The 22036-nt window shown below is 52.6% G+C and overlaps 1 protein-coding gene across 1 annotated transcript; it reads right to left on the reverse strand.

Annotated features, from left to right (window-relative positions):
- Positions 1-9450: 9450 nt before the first annotated feature.
- On the reverse strand, positions 9451-17372 carry RNF7 (ring finger protein 7). Its single transcript, XM_075582904.1, has 3 exons — positions 17206-17372; positions 11223-11270; positions 9451-10075 (listed from the first exon to the last, which is right to left on the reverse strand). Exons 1-3 carry the CDS (start codon positions 17330-17332, stop codon positions 9957-9959), a joined length of 294 nt encoding a protein of 97 aa, XP_075439019.1. The 5' UTR covers positions 17333-17372; the 3' UTR covers positions 9451-9956.
- Positions 17373-22036: the final 4664 nt, after the last annotated feature.

Raw genomic sequence — 22036 nt, forward strand, 5'->3', positions numbered from 1 at the left:
GGGGGGGGCGTCAAAGGGAGAGGGGGGGGCGTCAAAGGGAGAGGGGGGGGGCGTCAAAGGGAGGGAGGGGGGCGTCAAAGGGAGGGGGGGGGCGTCAAAGGGAGGGGGGGGGCGTCAAAGGGAGGGGGGGGGCGTCAAAGGGAGGGGGGGGGCGTCAAAGGGAGGGGGGGGGCGTCAAAGGGAGGGGGGGGGCGTCAAAGGGAGGGGGGGGGGCGTCAAAGGGAGGGGGGGGGCGTCAAAGGGAGGGGGGGGGCGCCTCAAAGGCATGGATTCCTCCCCCTGCATTTCCTGCAGTGGACAGGAGGGGGGGGGCAGTGGACAGGAGGGGGGGGGGCAGTGGACAGGAGGGGGGGGGGGCAGTGGACAGGAGGGGGGGGGGGGCAGTGGACAGGAGGGGGGGGGGCAGTGGACAGGAGGGGGGGGGGGCAGTGGACAGGAGGGGGGGGGCAGTGGACAGGAGGGGGGGGGCAGTGGACAGGAGGGGGGGGCAGTGGACAGGAGGGGGGGGGCAGTGGACAGGAGGGGGGGGGGCAGTGGACAGGAGGGGGGGGCAGTGGACAGGAGGGGGGGGGCAGTGGGTAGGAGGGGGGGGGCAGTGGACAGGAGGGGGGGGGCAGTGGACAGGAGGGGGGGGGCAGTGGACAGGAGGGGGGGGGGCAGTGGACAGGAGGGGGGGGCAGTGGACAGGAGGGGGGGGCAGTGGACAGGAGGGGGGGGGCAGTGGACAGGAGGGGGGGGCAGTGGACAGGAGGGGGGACAGGAGTGGGGACGCAGTGGACAGGAGGGGGGACGCAGTGGACAGGAGGGGGGGGCAGTGGACAGGAGGGGGGGCAGTGGACAGGAGGGGGGGGGCAGTGGACAGGAGGGGGGGGCAGTGGACAGGAGGGGGGGGCAGTGGACAGGAGGGGGGGGCAGTGGACAGGAGGGGGGGGCAGTGGACAGGAGGGGGGGCAGTGGACAGGAGGGGGGGCAGTGGACAGGAGGGGGGGGGCAGTGGACAGGAGGGGGGGGCAGTGGACAGGAGGGGGGACAGGAGGGGGGACGCAGTGGACAGGAGGGGGGACGCAGTGGACAGGAGGGGGGGGCAGTGGACAGGAGGGGGGGGCAGTGGACAGGAGGGGGGGGCAGTGGATAGGAGGGGGGGGCAGTGGACAGTGGACAGTGACACACACACACACACACACACACACACACACACACACACACACACACACACACACACACACACACACACACACACACACCTACCTCAGTTGATGCGCCCTTTCTTTAGTTCCGTTTGGCGCCGGAGGTGGGGAGCGACACCTACCTGTACTTCCGGGCGCCGCCACCGTCTGACTCGGCGCCGCGAGGGAGGAAGGGGGTCCGCCATCTTACGCGCCGCGTGGCAGCTGCGGGAAGCGAGGTGATTTGGAGCGGGGAGGGGGGAGAGGTGATTTGGAGCGGGGAGGGGGGAGAGGTGATTTGGAGCGGGGAGAGGTGATTTGGAGCGGGGAGAGGTGATTTGGAGCGGGGAGAGGTGATTTGGAGCGGGGAGAGGTGATGCCGCTGGGGAGGGGGGAGAGGTGATGCCGCTGGGGAGGGGGAAGAGGTGATGCCGCTGGGGAGGGGGAAGAGGTGATGCCGCTGGGGAGGGGGAAGAGGTGATGCCGCTGGGGAGGGGGAAGAGGTGATTTGGAGAGGGGAGAGGTGTGTGTGTGTGTGTGTGTGTGTGTGTGTGTGTGTGTGTGATTTATTTTTTTGGACCTTTGGCCCGTCACTCCGCCTCAGGCCAATGAGAGGTGTGGGGGGCGGGCCAAGGGGGTGGTGTGAGTGTGTGAGGCCAATGAGAGGTGTGCGGGGGCGGGCGGGCCAAGGGACCAATGAGATTGCCGCTAGGGACACCGGACATCCAGCAGGCAGGCATGCATGCAGGCAGGCAGGCAAACATACAGTGCTTTCACTAATATAGTATAAGATTTACCAAAAAATACACAGAGCCCCCTTTTCTCCCAGTCACTGTGCCAGCAGCCTTCATTTCATAATCATTATATGCTGTTCCTTGTTGACCTCTAGAAAAAGGCTGGTGTGTGTGTGTGTGTGTGTGTGTGTGTGTGTGTGTGTGTGTGTGTGTGTGTGTGTGTGTGTGTGTGTGTGTGTGTGTGTGTGTGTGTGTGTGTGTGTGTGTGTGTGTGTGTGTGTGTGTGTGTGTGTGTGTGTGTGTGTAAAACGGGCTGCAGGGTGTGTGTGTGTGTGTGTGAAAAACGGGCTGCAGGGGGTGTGTGTGTGTGTGTGTGTGTGTGTGTGAAAAACGGGCTGCAGGGTGTGTGTGTGTGTGTGTGTGTGTGTGTGTGTGTGTGTGTGTGTGTGTGTGTGTGTATGTGTGTGTGTGTGTATATACACACAGTCATGTGAAAAAGAAAGTACACCCTCTTTGAATTATATGGTTTTACATATCAGGACATAATAACAATCATCTCTTCCTCAGCAGGCCTTAAAATTAGGTAAATACAACCTCAGATGAACAACACATGACATATTACACCGTGTCATGATTTATTTAACAAAAATAAAGCCAAAATGGAGAAGCCATGTGTGAAAAACTAAGCGTTCCCGAGATGCAGATCCTAACCGGGCATTCCTGACGGGCCATCACCGGGAGATATTAGAAGACATTTCAACGTGACCCGTACAAGAACGGTATTTATGTTCTATGGACATTCAATTTGATGGGACATGTGTTCTTTGCTTGTGATAAATAAAAATTAAGGGTTCTGGTTTGTGTACTTGTGTTTGTACAGTGCAGAAAGTGGCATAGATAATGTAAATAAGAAAAGTACTATGATGTAAACAACGATATAAAGATAAGTGTTCAAACCAGTCCCAGTGAATATATAATTTTAGAAGTCCAGTTCCGGAAAACAGTTTTATGGAGTAGGCTTTAGCTTCTAGGTGATCTAGCCTGATCACATGGTGGCCTTTCTTTTTCCCACACTCTGCGCCCTGATGGCAGGGGTGAAGGCGTGGGGCTCCTGCTCTCCTCTATCTGCTGCTACCGTACCCTTCCTATTCCTCCCTCTCTTGCTTTTCCCTCCTTTGAGGCTCACACTGTCCAGATCTTCTCTCCCTGCCCATGTGGCGGTCATCTATCGTCCACCTATCTCTACTCATTCCCCTTCTGCCTTTCTCTCTCACTTTGAATCCTGGCTCTCTTTCTTTCTCTCCTCAGACTCCCCTGTTCTTCTCCTTGGGGACTTCAAATGCCACATTGATGACCCCTCTCTCCCTTGGGCTTCCCGCTTTCTCTCTCTAACCTCTTCTTTTGGCCTTCAACAGTGGACTGCAGCCAGCACCCACAAGGATGGCCACTACCAAGACCTGGTTTTCACTAAAAACTTTTCTCTCTCCGATTTCTCCATTTCCTCTCTCTGACCATCACCTCATCTCATTCTCTCTATCTCGCTTCTCCCCTTCTCCACCTCCATCTACCCCTCGGTTCTGCAGAAACCTGCGCTCTATTAACCTACCAGACTTTGAGTCCACTTTACGCTCCTCCCTCTCCTCTCTCAGCTCTGCTACAGACCCTGACAACCTGGTCAGGAACTACAACTCTGCCTTATCCTCCTCTCTTGATCTACATGCCCCGCTTTCTCTCTGTCATCCTCCTAACCCCAGACCCTGGCTAAATCCCCACACGCGCATGCTGCGTTCCCCCACTTGTTCCTCTGAACGCCTCTGGAGGAAATCTCATACTCTCGCAGACTTCCTTCACTACAAATTTATGCTATCCTGTTTCAACTCTGCCCTTTCGCAAGCTAAACAAGCCTACTTTTCTTCTTTAATCATCACGCACAAGTCTAAGGCCTCTGCCATGTTCCTTGCTTGCTGGCGGAAGCGCGCTGATGCGCGCTCCCGCTCAGCACTGAGCCCCTACAGCCGCAATTAGAGCGGCTTTAGTAGGGGCTCACTTGCGCTTCCGCAAGCGTGCGGAAGCGCAAGTCTTAGGGGAATTTAAAATTCCCCCGCTTGCCGGCGCGACAGGCCGGTCACGTGAGCGGTTCGCCCAATGAGGGCGAACCAGCTCCGTGACGTCACTGGCCCGCCCCCGGCTAGTGACGCACCCGCCCCCTGACGGCGCGTGCGGTAAGCAACCGCAAGGCCAGGGAAAGCACCCGCTTTCCCTGCGTCTCAGCGCGCCAGCAGGGAGCATGGCCGAGGCCTAACCCACACCGACTCTTCGCGGTCTTTGACTCTCTACTCAAACCACCCTCAGCTGCCTCTTCTTCATCCATCTCAGCTTATGACTTTGCTGACTATTTTAAGGAAAAGGTGGAATCTATACGCCAGAACATCCCCTCTGTTTCTTCCTCCTATCCTACACCTCTTCCTAACTCTGCTTCTGCCTTCCTTGACTCTTTTTCCACTGTCTCAGAGGAGGATGTGTCATTGTTGATCTCCTCTTCTCCCTCTACCACTTGCTCTCTTGACCCCATTCCCTCCCATCTCCTAAAACCTCTTGGTCCTAGTATAATCCCTACGCACACACACATTTTTAACTCCTCCCTCTGCTCTGGAACCTTTCCATCCTCCTTCAAACATGCAACAGTTATATCATTACTCAAAAACAGCAAGCTTGACCCTACCTGTCTTTCTAGCTATCGACCTGTCTCCCTCTTGCCTTTTGCCTCTTAACTCCTTGAACGTCTTGTATTCTCTCGCTTGCTCCATTTTCTCAACACCTATTCTCTCCTAAACCCTCTACAACCTGGCTTCCGCACTGCTCACTCCACGGAAACTGCCCTCACTAAAATAACTGACGACCTCCATGCTGCCAAAGACAAAGGTCATTACACTCTGCTCATACTACTCGACCTCTCTGCAGCATTTGACACCGTGGACCACCCTCTTCTCCTTCACATCCTCCATACTCTTGGTATTCGGAACAAAGCTCTATCCTGGATCTCCTCTTACCTCTCCCATCGTACTTTCAGTGTCTCTTCTGCTAACACCTGCTCCTCCTCTATTGATCTCTCTGTGGGGGTACCCCAGGGGTCTGTCCTGGGACCTCTTCTCTATTCTCTGTACACACTCTCTCTAGGTGACCTAATAACATCTATTTGGTTTAAATATCACCTCTATGCTGACGACACACAAATTTACTTTTCAACCCCCGACCTTACACCTGCTGTACAGACCAAAGTTTCTGAATGTCTCTCTGCTATATCATCCTGGATGGCCCTCCGCCGCCTTAAACTCAACATGGCAAAAACAGAGCTCCTCATACTTCCTCCCAAACCTGGCCCTACTACCTCCTTCCACATTACTGTTGGAACTACGATCATTCACCCGGTAACCCAAGCTCGCTGCTTAGGGGTCGCACTTGACTTCTCTCTCACATTCTCCTCTCATATTCAAAACGTTTCTAAAACCTGTTGCTTTTTCCTCCGTAATATCACAAAGATACGCCCGTTCCTCTGTTGCTCGACTGCTAAAACTCTGACTCGGACCCTCATTCTCTCCCGTCTTGATTACTGTAACCTCCTGCTGTCCGGCCTTCCTGCCTCTCACCTATCTTCCTTACAACCTATCCTTAACGCTGCTGCCAGAATCGCTCTGCTCTTTCCTAAATCTGTCTCCGCGTCTCCCCTCCTGAAATCCCTCTCCTGGCTTCCGATCAAATCCCGCATCTCACACTCAATTCTCCTCCTCACTTTTAAAGGTTTACACTCTTCTGCCCCTCCTTACATCTCAGCCCTAACTTCTCGTTATGCACCATCCCGACTCTAGCTTTCTTCTCAAGGATGTCTTCTTTCTACCCCCTTTGTATCTAAAGCCCTCTCCCGCCTTAAACCTTTTTCGCTGACTGCCCCGCACCTCTGCAATGCCCTTCCCCTCAATACCAGACTAGCACCCTCTCTATCCACCTTTAAGACCCACCTTAAGACATACTTGCTTAAAGAAGCATATGAATAGCATTGTGGATAATACTAGACACATGATACATACAGCTTGGCCCCCTGCAGACGCACTTACTAGAATTCCCTCTTACTGTCTCTGTACGTTATCCCTACCTACCAATTAGATTGTAAGCTCCTCGGAGCAGGGACTCCTCTTCCTTAATGTTACTTTTATGTCTGAAGCACTTATTCCCATGAGCTGTTAGTTATATTATCTGTTATTTATTTGATTACCCTCCTGTATTACTACTGTGAAGCGCTATGTACATTAATGGCGCTATATAAATAAAGACATACAATACAATACCTACAGAGAAAAAAGAAGCGCCAGCTCCATAGCATAATACTGTATACAAATTGAATATGAGAGATTAGGTCACAAGGACATGCACTCACAGAGGGGATTAAAAAACACTCATTTGCGAGAAGCTGTAAACAGACGTCACCAGCTGGAGACCGGATCGAGTGAGGAATCACACGCACTGCAGTGCTGCACAGATCTGGGAGAGCCCTGGGAGGTGTGCAGCTACGATAACCGGGGTCCGCGGCAGGGATCCTCAATCTCCCCGATGCCAGCGATGGTTACTCTGCCGCATTGGCGTCCCCTGCTCCCCACACGGCATGCTCAGATAGAATGGACACTGTTCCCGCGCAAGATGTGCAGTTGCATGTAGCATCGGGGAGATTGAGGATCCCTGCCGCGGACCCCGGTTATCGTAGCTGCACACCTCCCAGGGCTCTCCCAGATCTGTGCAGCACTGCAGTGCGTGTGATTCCTCACTCGATCCGGTCTCCAGCTGGTGACGTCTGTTTACAAATGAGTGTTTTTTAATCCCCTATGTGAGTGCATGTCCTTGTGACCTACTCTCTCTTATATTAAATTTGCATACAGTATTATGCTATGGAGCTGGCGCTTCTTTTTTCTCTGTAGATATTGTATGTCTTAATTTATATAGCGCCATTAATGTACATAGCGCTTCACAGTAGTAATACAGGGGGGTAATCAAATAAATAACAGATAATATAAATAACAGGTCATGGGAATAAGTGCTTAAGCATGTGGCATATAGAGTAAAAAATATACATCACACCATTGAGAGCTGGTGAGCTCTGCAGATCTCCATCACAGAGCGCTACCTCGTGGATGCCAGCGAGTGACTTCGGCCTCGGACTGTTCGTTGCTGCTATACCCCCCGGCAGGACGCTGTGAGCGTCTGTGATCCAGAGAAAAGAACACCCTCTAACAAGAGGACCAGGAATAGCTGCTGCGGTGCTGACTGTGAGGTTTATCTCTCAAAATGTGCACATTCTTACTGGCCTTGTGAGTGTGCCCAATCTTCTTGTGGTTTCACCTGTATTAATAAATGGCACTTTTTTTTACGCGATGTGGTCCGTGTTCCTCTCTTCTTGTTCCCAGGTATCCTTTGCATGAGGTTTATTCCATTAGAAGTTGTGGAAACTGCTACAGCCTCCAAATTTGCTTTTGGACTTTTTATACCTGGGACACTTTTTGTCACTGGTTTGAGCTTATGTTTTTATGAGATATATTGTCTTCCATTTGCTGACAGCATGTACACATTCCATATAACTGTATTGTTCACTTCTTAATATATCACTTTTTTTGTGCACATAGGAAAATCTGGTGCGTGTGTACACAGGTGTATCAAGACTTACTGTCCGCAGAACCGCAGTCAAAAAAGCCGCAGTCCGGAGACAGTGTCTGCTGCGCTTGTGCTGGGGGTCCCATGCTTTTAGATGCGACTGCATACAGTGTTAAGCCCCTGGTGCCAGGGCAGCCACATGACCACAGTTTGCTCTAGTGCCGGAAAGCTTTAGGCCGCGTCCATAGTAGAACGCGCTAGCTTCCGCGCTTCGCAACCTGGAGTCGCGCTGCAAATACAAACTTTATATTACGATGCGCCACTCTCCCTGTAGCACATGTGAGTGCGCACTATGCGCATATGAATTGAGGTCTTAGTGTTTGTTTCAGCATGAGCCATGTAGGTCGCTCCGTATCCTGCACTATGGACAAAGCCTAAGTCTTGCCCGGGACGTAACTACAATTTTTGGGCCCCCCTGTAAAATATTTTTAAGGCTCCCCCCTCTCCAACTCTCCCATTCTCTCCAACTCTCTCATTCCTCCCCTTTTACCTTGCCTGGTAGGCAATGTTTGATGGGGGCGAGGCCTCAGGTCCCACCTCCATGGGACACCTGAGGTGGGGATGGGGGGTTGGCGTGATGGCCCAACAGCAACCAAAGGTCCCGGCGGACCGACTCAGTTTTGGTCCAACCAGTGCCAGCCACCCAGGCTCCCCTGCATTCCAGGGTTTTGCAGTAGCATAGTTACGCCCCCGAGTCTTCCCACGTCTGTGTATATATATGTGTATATATATTATTTTTTATGGAGCAGCGTGGACACTTGCAACTGCAGTACCTGGAAGATCCTTGGGGGGCCTTCATCCAGCAGTGGATCATCATGGGCCAAAGATGATACTATATACCCATATAACAGCAAAGAGCTGACACTCCCTTCACAGGTAAAAAAAAATTGCCGTTATGTTCCTCCCTCCCACATTGTACCGCGCTGCAGGACATGTTGGCACATACAAAGATAAGAGTACTAATAATACGTTTGTCTGAAGGTTTGCAAGATTAGCTCAGGCTTGCATAGCCCTTCAAATACCCGGCACCCCGCTCTTTTCTGATCCCCTCCTTAGAACCCAGATTCTATGCATTGTCTGCACACGCTGGCGTCTCCCCACCGGACAAACACAAAAACACTGCTGGGAGTGCTCGTGACATTTCAGGCGTGCGACTGGATTCAATTGACGTGGTCCTTCACCGCTGTAGTTCTGCTCCTATGGGACATTGCTGCGGTCAGCGCAGCCGGATGTGTGCTGCTGAGGACGATTTAGCACCTATACCTATGTCCAGGTTTTACACCAATGCACAACCGTTTGTGTGCAATACTTTTTGTTTGTTTTATAACCCTGTGCCTCTTTGCTTTGTTTTTCAGATCTCTTTTCTGGCTGTGGTTTGCCCAGTAGAAGCCGCTACGTCTCCTTCCGTGAAGTCCCGTTCCCCATGACTTCCGCTATCCTTTCTGGACTCTTCATGTGATTTTTGTACTCCTGACAGATTTAAATAATATATCTCACCTAAAATTGATATTTGCATATATATTTTTTTCAATCTTAATACTTTACTCATGTACATCCACTTGGAATAAATAGGTATTTTGTACCGATTTATTTTTATTTACACAACATCGATTGAGCGCTGATTCTCCCTCGCTGGAGAATACTTCACCCAAACCAGAGTTTGATAAGACAACCCTGCAGACCAAATGTTCAAAAATAGAATTGTAGTTCAAACAAAAAACGTTTCAGCCCACTAAGGAACCTCAGGGCATTCTCTTACTTTGTTGCCCGAAACATTGTTTTTTGTTTGGACTATAATTATATATATTTTTTAACATCTGTTCGTTCTGAACGAACACACACACACCTTGTAGTACATTAATTCTTTTTTTTATTATTCCATATTCAAAGAAGAAAAGAGAAAACGCATGTAGACTGAATCGTCACTGGCTTCAGGTGTACAGAGAGAAAAAAACTCCCACTTTCCCAAATAATGACATCTCTTACACCCCTGCGCTACTGGAGGTCGCCTGCCACAGATTGCCCTGCAGACTACTGCAGCCGTGAAAATGGGAACACAGCCACGACAACCCACCAGAGAGAAGACCACAGGGAATTAGGGCAGCGATAACTCAGGTAGCCATCAGCGATTCCCCTCCCAAAACAATACAAGCCATTCCCACGGAGCTATAAGAAGGGGTAACTCATGTGCGCACAACTCATGCAAACACGTAGCTGGCACTGAACATCGGGCCACTGTTTGCACAGACAGGAGCCGAGTGTTTAACAAATCCAGAACAATTCACAAGACCCCGCTCCAGAGGGGGGAAAGGTATTCTCTAGGACGATGGGGCGATGTTCAGATGGTCCCCCGTGTTGTTTATTTGCCAATTCTCTGTACCACCCAGTCCTGCTGGCAAAGGGGGCAACGATTGTTCTGCTTCACCCACAGGGACATGCAGCAGTTGTGGAATGAATGATTACATTCCCCCCACACCACTGAAACAGAGCAGAGAAGGCAATGTTAGGCTGTGGCCATAGTGAGCGCGACGGCGCGAACAAAGGCATTCACATCAATGAGGGCGGCCATAGTGCGAGCGCGATGAAGACCGACCGTGCGCCAGAATTTTGAGCCGACAAAAAGAATTCGTATTTTTGCGCGACGGCCGTGTCACTTGAGCGGTTCAACCAATGAGGGTGAACCAGCCTGGTGACCCGACCGCCATGCCCCAATCCTAGAAAGCACACACTCGGGCGACAGGTGCGTGACGCCATGCGCCCTGTCGCGTGCGCGGTAACTAGAGCCTTGGCTCTAGTGGAAGCGCCCACTTGCATGCTCCTCGGCGCACTGCACGCTCACCTGCAGCAGGAGAGATTTCCTGTCCTGCAGGCAGAGGCGACAGGGAGGGGCGGCCTTGACGTCACTGAGCTGGTTTGCCCTCATTGGGCAAACCGCTCACGTGACCCGGCCGTCATGCGGGAAATACAAACTTGTTTGTAGCGCGAAGCGCCGGTCTCCCCGTAGTGCATGTGCACGCGCACTATACGCAAATGCATTGGCGTCCTAGTGTTTGTTTTCGGCGCAAGCTACTATGGACGCAGCCTTAGGTCTGTAATATAGCGCACGCGCGTCAATGATAATCGACTGTGTGAGGCTGACGTTGATACAGCTGTGACGTCAGCCTCACCCCCTAACCGTGCACGTCACCACTGGCAACATACAAACTAAATGTGCGCGCCACGTGCACGCACAGCGCCCCCACACCAGCACGTACTTTATTACAGACCTTAGGGTACACAGCTACAGTAATCAGCATTCAGATTAACAGGGCTCACACGCGAGGGCATGTGCGAGAACAAGTGCCGTCAGCACATGCGTACCTATGCGAGCGTGTGCATGCGCCCCTTGTTACTGGACAAATGTTGGAATTTTCGGCTTTGTAGAGTAGCTTATCAAGCGCTGCAGGATTTAGATGGGCCCTAAATATGTTTAAAAATAACAACGGGGCTGTTCGCACAACAAAAAAAGCAGCAGATTAAACAGCACTGCCGTCTTAACGGGTCATTCCTCCTAGCACCAAAGTGTATTAATGACCGTGGTATACAATGTGTCCCAGTGTGTATCTGACCGCAGTGAGTAACGCACCTACACAATCCTCCTGCTTGTTTTCAGCTTGGCACCGCAGGCAGGCGTCTACAAATAAACGCACTGATTAATAACACACACGTACCGCCTGTCATCTACATATACATTACGTCTATACCCAGACACGCATACCTTACATATGTTCAGACATGCACAGCCATACAAAAACAACATATATACCGACAAACACACACAGATTACATCTATAGACATCCGCCACAATACATCTATACACAGACACCCATATATACACACATGCACATTACATATATACACACACACACGCAAAGCCATACATTAATAACACACACACACACACACACACACACACACACACACACACACACAGTTGGACCCCCATAACATAGACTGAGTATGACCTGGTGTGTTACATTCTTGCACAAAAGGGGTTAAAAAAGCAAGATGTGATTTTTTTTTTTTTTAATCAGTTCTGTAGTATTAGATAACACTTACTGTATTTATTTTTAATTCAACTCAATGTCATTTTTCATGAGTTTTAAAGCATCCTTTGATTTCTATAGCAGGTTTTAACCCACCTCCCCAGGAGTGCAGATATTTGCCAACACGTGTATGTTTGTGATCATTTCTTGCCAATGTTCCCAGGAGTTTGAGCTGTAAACTGTAACAATAGATAATGTTACCTTAGTAATATCAGGATACATTGTAGCTCCTGAGTTATACTGGCTGAAGGATTGATTGAAACTGAAAAGGCGGCCATTATGTTAGGCCCATATTCAGAATTTTGACAGATTTAGAACAGTTGCACCAAACGATTGCCAGCTTAGGTAACAATGTAGAACTGTACAATGCCACACGCTTTACATGTACAAAAAAGGGGGGGGAATGTAATATTGCTGCTTTAATGTTAACTATAAAGTTAGACCATGGCAGACGGCAGAGGTCAGGCTGTGAGAAACAGACAGAAGGGAAATATATCTCCAGATCAACTGTACCTCCTTAGACAATAAATACATGATTTAGCTACTGGCTGTGAACACTGCACAATGGAAAGAAGAATCCTCCTTATACACGGTATCCCAAAGGAATGCAGAAGATAAAGAGTGTATGGGAAACGGATCACATAAGATAAAGCCAGGGCTGGGAAATACACATCTGCAGTATGATGGGAGAATGAAATAAGGAGAATGTTTATTTACAAGTATATACAAATTATGTGTCTAAGTAGTGTGTTTGCTCTTATCACACTGAGGCAACACAGCACTATAATAACTGGCACTATCATAATTGCGTGCTGTACTATTAAACTAAATGTACTTTGAGAAACGTCTGTGTCAAACTCTACTTCCTTCACATATACACAGCTATATACGCACTATGTATATATATATATATATATATATATATATATATGTATATGTATATGTATATGTATATGTATATGTATATGTATATGTATATGTATATGTATATGTATATGTATATGTATATATGTATATATATATATATATATATATATATATATATATATATATATATATATATATATATATATATATATATATATATATATATATATATACTAGCTGAGAGACCCGGCGTTGCCCGGGATGTAAATGCGTAATAGGTAGTATTATTTATAAATTGTGGAACAATAGGTGAGTATTTGTTGTAAAGGTTGGATAATAATATTGAAAAGAAAGATGGAAGAAAATGTAATACGATGTTGTATAAAAATGGTTTATTGTAACCACACCACAGTACAATGTATATTTTGGTGGCATAAGTGATGTAAAAATCTGAGTCGTGTGTCCTGCTAGGGTGTGAGGCGGCGGGTGGCGCGTGGGTTGTGAGTGCTGTGTGCGAGTGGGGGTCCTGCTAGGGTGTGAGGCGGCGGGTGGTGCGTGGGTTGTGAGTGCTGTCTGTGAGGTGGAGGGAAGGGGGGGGGAGGCGGTGGGAAGGGGGGGAGGCGGTGGGAAGGGGGGGAGGCGGTGGGAAGGGGGGGGGGAGGCGGTGGGAAGGGGGGGGGGAGGCGGTGGGAAGGGGGGGGGGGAGGCGGTGGGAAGGGGGGGGAGGCGGTGGGAAGGGGGGGGAGGCGGTGGGAAGGGGGGGTGGAGGGGAGGTGAAGGGGGGGGGTGGAGGGGAGGTGAAGGGGGGAGTGGAGGGGAGGTGAAGGGGGGTGGAGGTGAAGGGGGGTGGAGGGGAGGTGAAGGGGGGGTGGAGGGGAGGTGAAGGGGGGGGAGTGGAAGGGAGGTGAAGGGGAGTGGAAGGGAGGTGAAGGGGGGGGGAAGGGAGGTGAAGGGGGGGGGGGTGGAGGGGAGGTGAAGGGGGGGGTGGAGGGGAGGTGAAGGGGGGTGGAAGGGAGAAGTGGAGTGAGGGGAGGTGAAAGGGGGTGAGGGGAGGTGATGGGGGGTGAGGGGAGGTGAAGGCCGCTCACTCACCCGTCCGGCAGGTCCCACGTGGATCTGAGGCGGGAGGCAGCGTGTTGTGGCCGCTCTCCCGCTGTGTCCCGGGCGCTCGCTCGCTCCCCCGCTGACTGTAGCGGCGCCGGGGGGGGGGGGGGGTATCGGGGAGACACTGACACTGGAGGGGAGGGGGGGGTGGAGGCGAGGTGAAGGGGGGGTGGAGGGGAGGTGAAGGCCGCTCACTCACCCATCCGGCAGGTCCCACGTGGATCTGAGGCGGGAGGCAGCGTGTTGTGGCCGCTCCCCCGCTGTGTCCCGGGCGCCGCCATCTTGGGCACTCGGCGCCGCGAGGCAGCCTGCCTGGCCACTGGCTGTTCCCCCGCCGGGGAGGGGTGAGTTGTAGCGCCGGGGAGGGGGGGGCATGTATATGTGTGGGGGGGGGGGGGAGAGGTGGGAGATATAGAGGGGGGGTCTCGCACGGCCGCTGACACTGGGTGGGGGGGGGGGCGCTGAAGGGGTAATAATAGTGTGTGTGTCCCGCTGACTGTAGCGGCGCCGGGGGAGGGGGGGGCAGGGCGAAAGCGCGGGAGACACGGGGAGAGGAGGAGGTGCGCGCGGGTGCTGCTAACACTGTGAGCCCCGCTAATGTATGTAACAGTGTGTGTGTGTGTGTGTGTGTGTGTGTGTGTGTCACTGTGTGTGTGTGTCACTGTGTGTGTGTCTGTCACTGTGTGTGTGTCTGTCACTGTGTGTGTCCCTGTGTCCCTGTGTGTCCGTGTGTGTGTGTGTGTGTGTGTGTGTGTGTGTGTGTGTGTGTGTCACTGTGTGTGTGTGTCCATGTGTCCGTGTGTCCGTGTGTGTGAGTGTGTGAGTGTGTGAGTGTGTGTCTGTGTCTGTGTCTGTCCCCCTGTGTGTGTGTGTGTCCCTGTGTGTCCTTTGGCCCGTCACTCCGCCTCAGGCCAATGAGAGGTGTGCGGGGGCGGGCGGGCCAAGGGACCAATGAGATTTCCCCTAGGGACACCGGACATCCAGGCAGGCAGGCAGGCAGGCAGGCAAACATACAGTGCTTTCACTAATATAGTATAAGATAGAGATATATATATATATATATATATATATATATACATACATATATATATATATATATACACACACACACATACGGCGCCATACACGCACATTACATTACATACATACATACATACATACATACACACACACCGTCATACACGCACATTAAATACACAGCGCCAAACACGCAGATTACATATACACACACAGTGTCATACATGCACATTACGTGTGTGTGTGTGTATAATATATATATTTTTATGAAATGGAAATATTACTGTGAGCACATTCACATCTTAGGCCGAGTACCCACTGGCGCTGAGCGGGCGACGCTTGCGGCTGTTACTTACATATATAGACATATGCAAGTCCCCGCTCACGCGGTGCAAGCATGAGCGTGCTCAGCGCCAGCGGGGACTCTGCCTTAGGCCGCGAACATGGTAATACCAGCCGCGCTCCTCAGCCCCACATGCTCAGCCCGAAACGCGTCAGAGTAGTGATTGCCGGTTTTATGGTATCTCCCCCTATATACCAATAAATTAGTTTTAACCTATGGTGTGGTGGATCCTGCTTTTTTGTCCCTGCGCTGTGCTCCATCTCTCCTCTCTAGAGGCTCTTCACTTATACTCTGCAATCAAGTTGGAGGCACGCCTGCATGGATTCCTTACTGAGGTACAGCACTCTACAATCAAGCAAGTGAGTGGACTATTATATTTGAAATTGTTCCTTGATTACGTTTACCAATACTGTTCTGTGACTTTGTGAGTGTGGTAGGAGAAAAGGGAAGTCTCAGCCTTTGGTGTTATGTTCCCCTAATACCCTATAAATCCCACTCTATACATTTGCAGCCCTAGGGCGGTCACACTTTGTGAACAGATTAAATGCTTGACTATGGATATCAAGTTTAATGGAACACTATAACTCCACTTATATTTCAAGGTTAAGGAATATATATCCGTGGCATATGGGACTTATTATAAAATACCTGTGAATATATCTGTTGCACCATTTGGACTACAATAGTCCTATTTTCTATATATCAAGCAGGAGCTTTTTTGCGTCCTGTCAGGCGAGGCAGCGAGTGTGCTTGGGAGGCGAGACGAAGGCGTGGCGGGAGGCGGGGCTAGTCCCTCGTTCCCATTGGCTGTTTGCGGTCACGTGACCGGCCCTCCGCTCCTGTAAGCGCAAAAACTAAAATGAATCTGTCGGCTGCAATTCAGCACGCCTCCGCACGCGCCTGCTAAAGCCACACACATACCAGATGCAGGAGGTAAGGGTGCTGGCTCAGCACGGTATTTTTTTTACCATGTCCAAGGCCTTAGGCTGAGTCCATAGAAGCACCGACAGCGCTGAGCAGTGCGGACGCACCGCAATGAGCCCCGTCATCCTCAATGAGGATGTCTCTAGAAGGGGCTTCGACGAGCGTCCGCATGCGCGCTGAAGTGCTGGGATTTTCAGCCGTCAGCTGAAATTGTTGCCGAGCGCGCTGTCGGCTGAAACACCCAATCGGAGCAAAGCAGCGTGACGACGACGCTTCACGGGCTATTGACCCAGTGACGTCAGTGCCCGCCTTCGATCGCGCACGCTGGCTCGCCTGCTAGTCCATGTAATCGCTCCTGATTGAGCAGGCGAGCCTCTGCGTCAACACGGAGGAGCGCTGTCGGTGCTTCTATGGACACAGCCTTAGGCCTCGGACATGGTCAAAAAGACCGTGCTGAGCCGCGCTGAGGGGAAACATTATCCCTATCAGCACGGCTTTAGACGGCGCTTCCGCAGGAGTGCGGAGGCGTGTGGAATTTCAGCCGACAACCCAATTTTAGTTATCCCGCTAAGGGAAGCGCAGGGCCGGTCACGTGACTGCCAGAAGCCAATGGCAGTCCGAGACGTCGGCGCCGTGACGTGGCGCGCAAGCCCCGCCTCCCACCCGGCTGACGCTCATGCAGGGACACGAAAAAGCTCCTGCTTGAGCAGGAGAGCATGAGCATCAGCACTGGCCAGCGCTCTTCCCTGCACCATTTCCCATGCCTTAGACAGGTCAGCACCCCTGCCTTTCACCATTATCACCCAGCATACAGTGCTACCACTGCAGCAAGGGATTCTGGGAAATGACATGCACACAATGTGTCACCTTTTCTTCAAATCCATTTTGACATTGAGATATACAGATATACAGACACACAGACAGACACACAGACAGACAGACACACAGACAGACACACAGACAGACACACAGACAGACACACAGACAGACACACAGACAGACACACAGACAGACACACAGACAGACAGACACACCCCCTGCACCTCGTCTCCCCATTACTGGTCTCTCTCCCCTCACCGTCCCTTATCCTTCCACACATCCAGGGCTCCCCCTATCACTCCCTTCTCTCCCGTCGCTTTCCCCGCGCCTCTGTTCCCCTGCCCGTGGTATCCCCCCCTCCCCCGTTCCATGTCCTGTGTCACTCACCTCTCCCCCCCCCCCCCCGTGTCCCTGCCCCCCTCTCACCCATGACCTGCACCCCTCTCACCCATGACCTGCACCCTGCAGATCGCGCACGTGTCGCACTCCACGTCCCAGCTCCACATCGCCACCGCGTTCCATTTCTTCAGCGAGAACATCCTGACTCCGGCAGCGCCGTCACCCTGACCGGCCATGGCGGGCACAGCGTGCCAATCACAGAGCGCTGGGAACGGAGCGGCCAATCACCGAGCGAGGGGCTGAGAAAGCAGCCAATCACAGAGCGCTGGGAACCGAGCGGCCAATCACCGAGCATGGGGCTGAGAGACCAGCCAATCACCGAGCGAGGGGCTGAGAGCAGCTAATCAGACTGGAGCTATGGGGCGGGAATTCAGAAGCAGCCAATTGCTAGGCGAGTGCGTACAGACGCTGAGGCAGTGACTGCTGGTTGAGAGCTGTCACACGCGCACACACTGAGAAGCATTGACACGAAGGGCCAGCAGGGGGAGCCATGGTCGCGCACATGCAGTAACATGCGGCCAGCAGGGGGAGTTGTACAAGGGATTCTTATAAATAGCAAGCCAATTATTATATGATTTATGAATATGATGGATTATATAATGGTATAATTATATGGTATTATTAAATTGAATAGAAATAGCCGTATGAGTCCAGTTGCGGTAGTGCAGAATAATGAAGTACTTGAGTATTAGGGCCGCGCATGTCCCTGCATGCTCACCGCCTCCCTGGCCGCAGTCTAGGGCTGCGTCCCCGCTAGCGCTGAGTGGGCGGCGCTTGTGTCGGTTACTTACATATATATATTTATATAAGTCCCCGCTCACGCTGTGCGCAGGCTCTCCCTCACTCGGCAATTAGATAAACAAAAAATGTATACTTTCCCGCGCGCTCAACGACCCGCAATGCCCCCCTCCCCCCGCGCGCGTGTAAATGCAGGGCACCCGGCGCTCTCCAAGCATGAGCGCGCTCAGCGCCAGCGAAGACTCAGCCTTAGGCCTGGGACATAGTGGACTTGAAGCTCGCTGAGGCGCGCTCCTGCTCTGCCTCGCCTGCTGAAAATGGAGCTTTTTCCTGTCCTTGCAGGCGAGGCAGTGAGCGCGCTCAGGGGGGGGGGGGCGGAGGCGTGCCAGGAGCGGGAGGCGGGGCTAGTCCCCCACTCCCATTGGATGGGAGCGGTCACGTGACCGCTCCTCCGCTTCACCGAGCGGCAAATTTAAAACCTGCCTGTCTCGGCAAAGTTTCTCAGCCTCCGCACGCATGCGGAGGGGGAAACTATAGCCGCGCTGATAACAGATGCAGGGGCTTTGTGCATCTGCTCAGCGCGGCTCAGCCCGCCTCAGCAACGCTTAAACTCACTATGTCCCAGGCCTTAGGCTGCGGCCAGGTAGGGAGCTGGCGCTCATGCGTCGTGCCCTGCTTGGCCAGGCGATTTGTAGCCGGCTAGGTGCGCGCTTGTCTGGGGGCGCGGCCACGACGTCACGGAGCTGGTTCGCCATCATTGGGCGAACAGCTCACGTGACGTGCTTGCGGGCGGCAAATTCAAATTTGCTTGCTCTGCAAGCAGCAAAGCGCCGAGCAGGCGCGCCCGCCCGTTCACGCTGGCCACACACATTGCCTCAATGTGTTTCATAGCGGCCAGCGTGAGCGCGCCCGCCCGCTCAGTGCCACCCTGGCCGAGGCCTTAGGCTGCGGTCCCAGTGATCACTGTGACACGCGCGCCCGGCGGGGGGGCGGCACGTGCACAGCGCTAACCGTGATCTGCGGTCTTTAGGGAGAGAGGGAGATTGCGACGGGAGGGGGCGTGTTCTGTGTTTTGCGGGGGTGTGGCCATGACCTCACGCGGCTGGTTCGCCTCATTGGGTGAACCGCCGGCGGGGGCGTGGCCACGCCTCAGTCGCCAGTTCTGAACTCAATTCCGTTGAGTTAAAAAATACTGCGAGTACGGCGCGGCTGCACCTTCAGCGGGAAGGTGCGTACTGGGCCCAGCCCCATTGAGGGGCGGTGCTTATACGCACAGCGCACGCCGAGGTGTGCGCTGTAGCAGTGACTGGTACCGCAGCCTTAGACATCACTGCATATGTTCTAACACTAAAGACAGAAACAGACGCCTCGCTAGAGATGGGCCACATTTTTTGGCGGAGTTGGATCCGCAGCGTTTGTATTTATCTTTTGGTAAGTTTACGTTTTAAAACAAAGAAAAGTGCTCAAAGAGATCTACGTTAAAGAATTTCTATACATAATATATATAATGTAGCCTGGTTCTCCCCCGGTCCCCCGCTTACCTCTGCTACAGCGGGGGAACTTGTAGAGCGTTGCGGCAGGCGACCCAGTCGCCGGAGGCTACCGGTCGCTTCCCTTGCAGGGCGTCGCCATCTTGGTGTGATTGCGCATGCGCAAGATGCCGCGCATGCGCAGTGTCAGGCACACGAGGCGGCCATTAGGGACATAGTTTCCGCGGGGACTACAACCCCCAGCAGGCAGTGGGGCTGCATAACACATGGGGGAAATAGATACATTGCGCGTGCTAGGAGCACGCCAGTCGGAGCTGGGACCAGGATAGGATAGGTTGTGTGTGCACGGCATCTGTGACCACTACACTAGGCCAGAGACCCCCTTAGGCCCCAACTCCCCTCAGCTTGTGGGCGCTGCAAGGACAGGCCCAGTAGTTAGGGACACTGCCCCTGTAGAACCAGAGTGAGTGACACAGCCAGGACATGGCAGCGAACTGGCGATCCGATGGTCTGGGACCAGATCACCATACTGTAAGAGAGAGACTATTATGGTGGGACACTCCTGCCGGACACCACCTAACGTGGAGACGGACTCGTCGCTGACGATGACGGCGTGGGACCGGACGGCCCCTTTGTCTACTGTCTGCGCTACCGGGTGCCTGAGTACCCGGCAGGTATCAACAAGTGCACCAACTTTACACACGGTTGTGGGCAGCGCTGTCTCGCACATCGGGTGGGTTGCTTCTTGTGGACACCAAGGTGGTTGGGTGCCCAAGGGCCCCTCAGTATTTTGGGGGATACCCCATCAGGTGGGGACATTGTGTTGGAGGACACTTTGGGGTTACGGCCCTGCGAGGCCTAGTTGATGGGACGTTGTAGTATAGCCCTTTCTCGTATGCTTACAGTAAACTGTTATTCTTATCAGTGTGTGCATTTTTGTTTTGGGTCCTGTAGCGGATTTATCCAACATAGTAGGATCCCGCACAAGTGGAGGCGCAGTCGCCAGACGGATCATACATACCCCAGGCCCCCAGCAGCGGAGGCTCAGGCCTCCTGTGAGCCACAGGTAACGCACCACACACACGGTAGCTGCCATATCTTCCATGGGGTGGGAAAAAGTGCGCTACATATACATATATGTATATCATGTGGCAACGTGACGTCACATGACCCAGCGTGTCATTTGATGCTGGGGCCGAGCAAGGGGGGGGGAGAGGGCGCGATGCGTTTAGGAGAGTAGGCAGGGGTGCGCACGGGGAAAAGTTTGAGCGCGCCTGACCTATATGATGGTGTCGAGACTGAACAAGCCAAGCCGCAGAAAAGATCATCTCTAATTATTATATGATGGTATACGGACTGACACCGAGTTGGCAGCAGGGGAGTCCGGATCAAATCCCAGTGTCCGTTTGTGACCTTAAGCAAGTCACTATCTCTCTGTGGGTCAGGCATCAAAAATTAGATTGTAAACTCCACAGGGCAGGGACTTACTGTGCAAAACTCTATGTGCAGCTTTGTGTACACTGTCAGAGCTATATAAAATAAAGAATATTATTGTATAGTCATTTTATTATTACATTTCATCATTATTATGATTCTATTTATTATTATGAATATTTACATTCTGCAGAGCTAATATGATGACAAGATATCTGCATCACCTGTATACAGAAGCATCCTATTACTTATATATGTGGGACACAGTTTCCTTCCCCACAGCTCTGCCAGATTTGTCCTGGTACACCCCCCCCACCCCCCTGTAAATCCACAACCCATGTATGGTCAGTGTGTCCAAGCCTAGTCCTGCAGCGTGCTTCTCCGTGTCACTCTACGTGCCGGCGATTTCAGGAGCGTTTGTAGAAATGCGTCTATAACCAAATCAAACGGTTGGTTTTATAAAGGCTGTATGCGCCGCCCCTCCTTTGTAACGCTAATCCAAATAACGTCACACCACACCAGGTTGGAAGAAAAAGTCACAGCTTTATTTTAACACCTGCTGTTAAAATCAACCAGCCTGCCCGCCAGCCAAGCAGGATCCATGCGAAATGGGGAGGAGATCCTTGCCCAGACAGCCAGCAATTGGCCCGCTCCCTCCCCCCGCCCGTATCATGTGCATGGGGGGAGATCCTTGCCCAGACAGCCAGCAATTGGCCCGCTGCCCTCCCTCCGCCCAAAAACACTGTAAAATGGGAGGGGGAGATCCTCATTCAGCTGATGTTGGGCTGCTTCCCTCCCCCTCCCGCCCCTGGGGTCAGCTTAGGCCCAGCCCTAAAGCTGGCGCCCAGCCTTTTACCAGCATTGATTGGGCATAGGCCGGCCCGGCCCTAAAGCCGGCGCCTCCAGCCTGCCGCGCTGTTCTACGGGCTCCAGCTGAGGGACAGACCCTAAAGTCCTCGCCCGTTCTCCGTCTCCTGAGCTTGGCTGGCGCGGCAGCTCCGCTGTGACGAGGAGACAAACTGCTCCTGTGTGATACAAAATCATGTTAACACTAGCTGATATACCCGGCGTTGCCCGTGATGTAATGTTCTGGCTCCCCCATCCTCCCTCAACTCCCTTTCCCCCCTCTTCAAAGCTGTTCAGAGCTGCGACCCCCTCCCCCCACTGTTCACAACTCCGATTCCCCCCCCATTCAATGCTTTGTTTTCCCCCTCGCCC

This window comes from Ascaphus truei, unplaced genomic scaffold, assembly GCF_040206685.1.
Source record: "Ascaphus truei isolate aAscTru1 unplaced genomic scaffold, aAscTru1.hap1 HAP1_SCAFFOLD_2714, whole genome shotgun sequence".
NCBI lineage: Eukaryota > Metazoa > Chordata > Amphibia > Anura > Ascaphidae > Ascaphus > Ascaphus truei.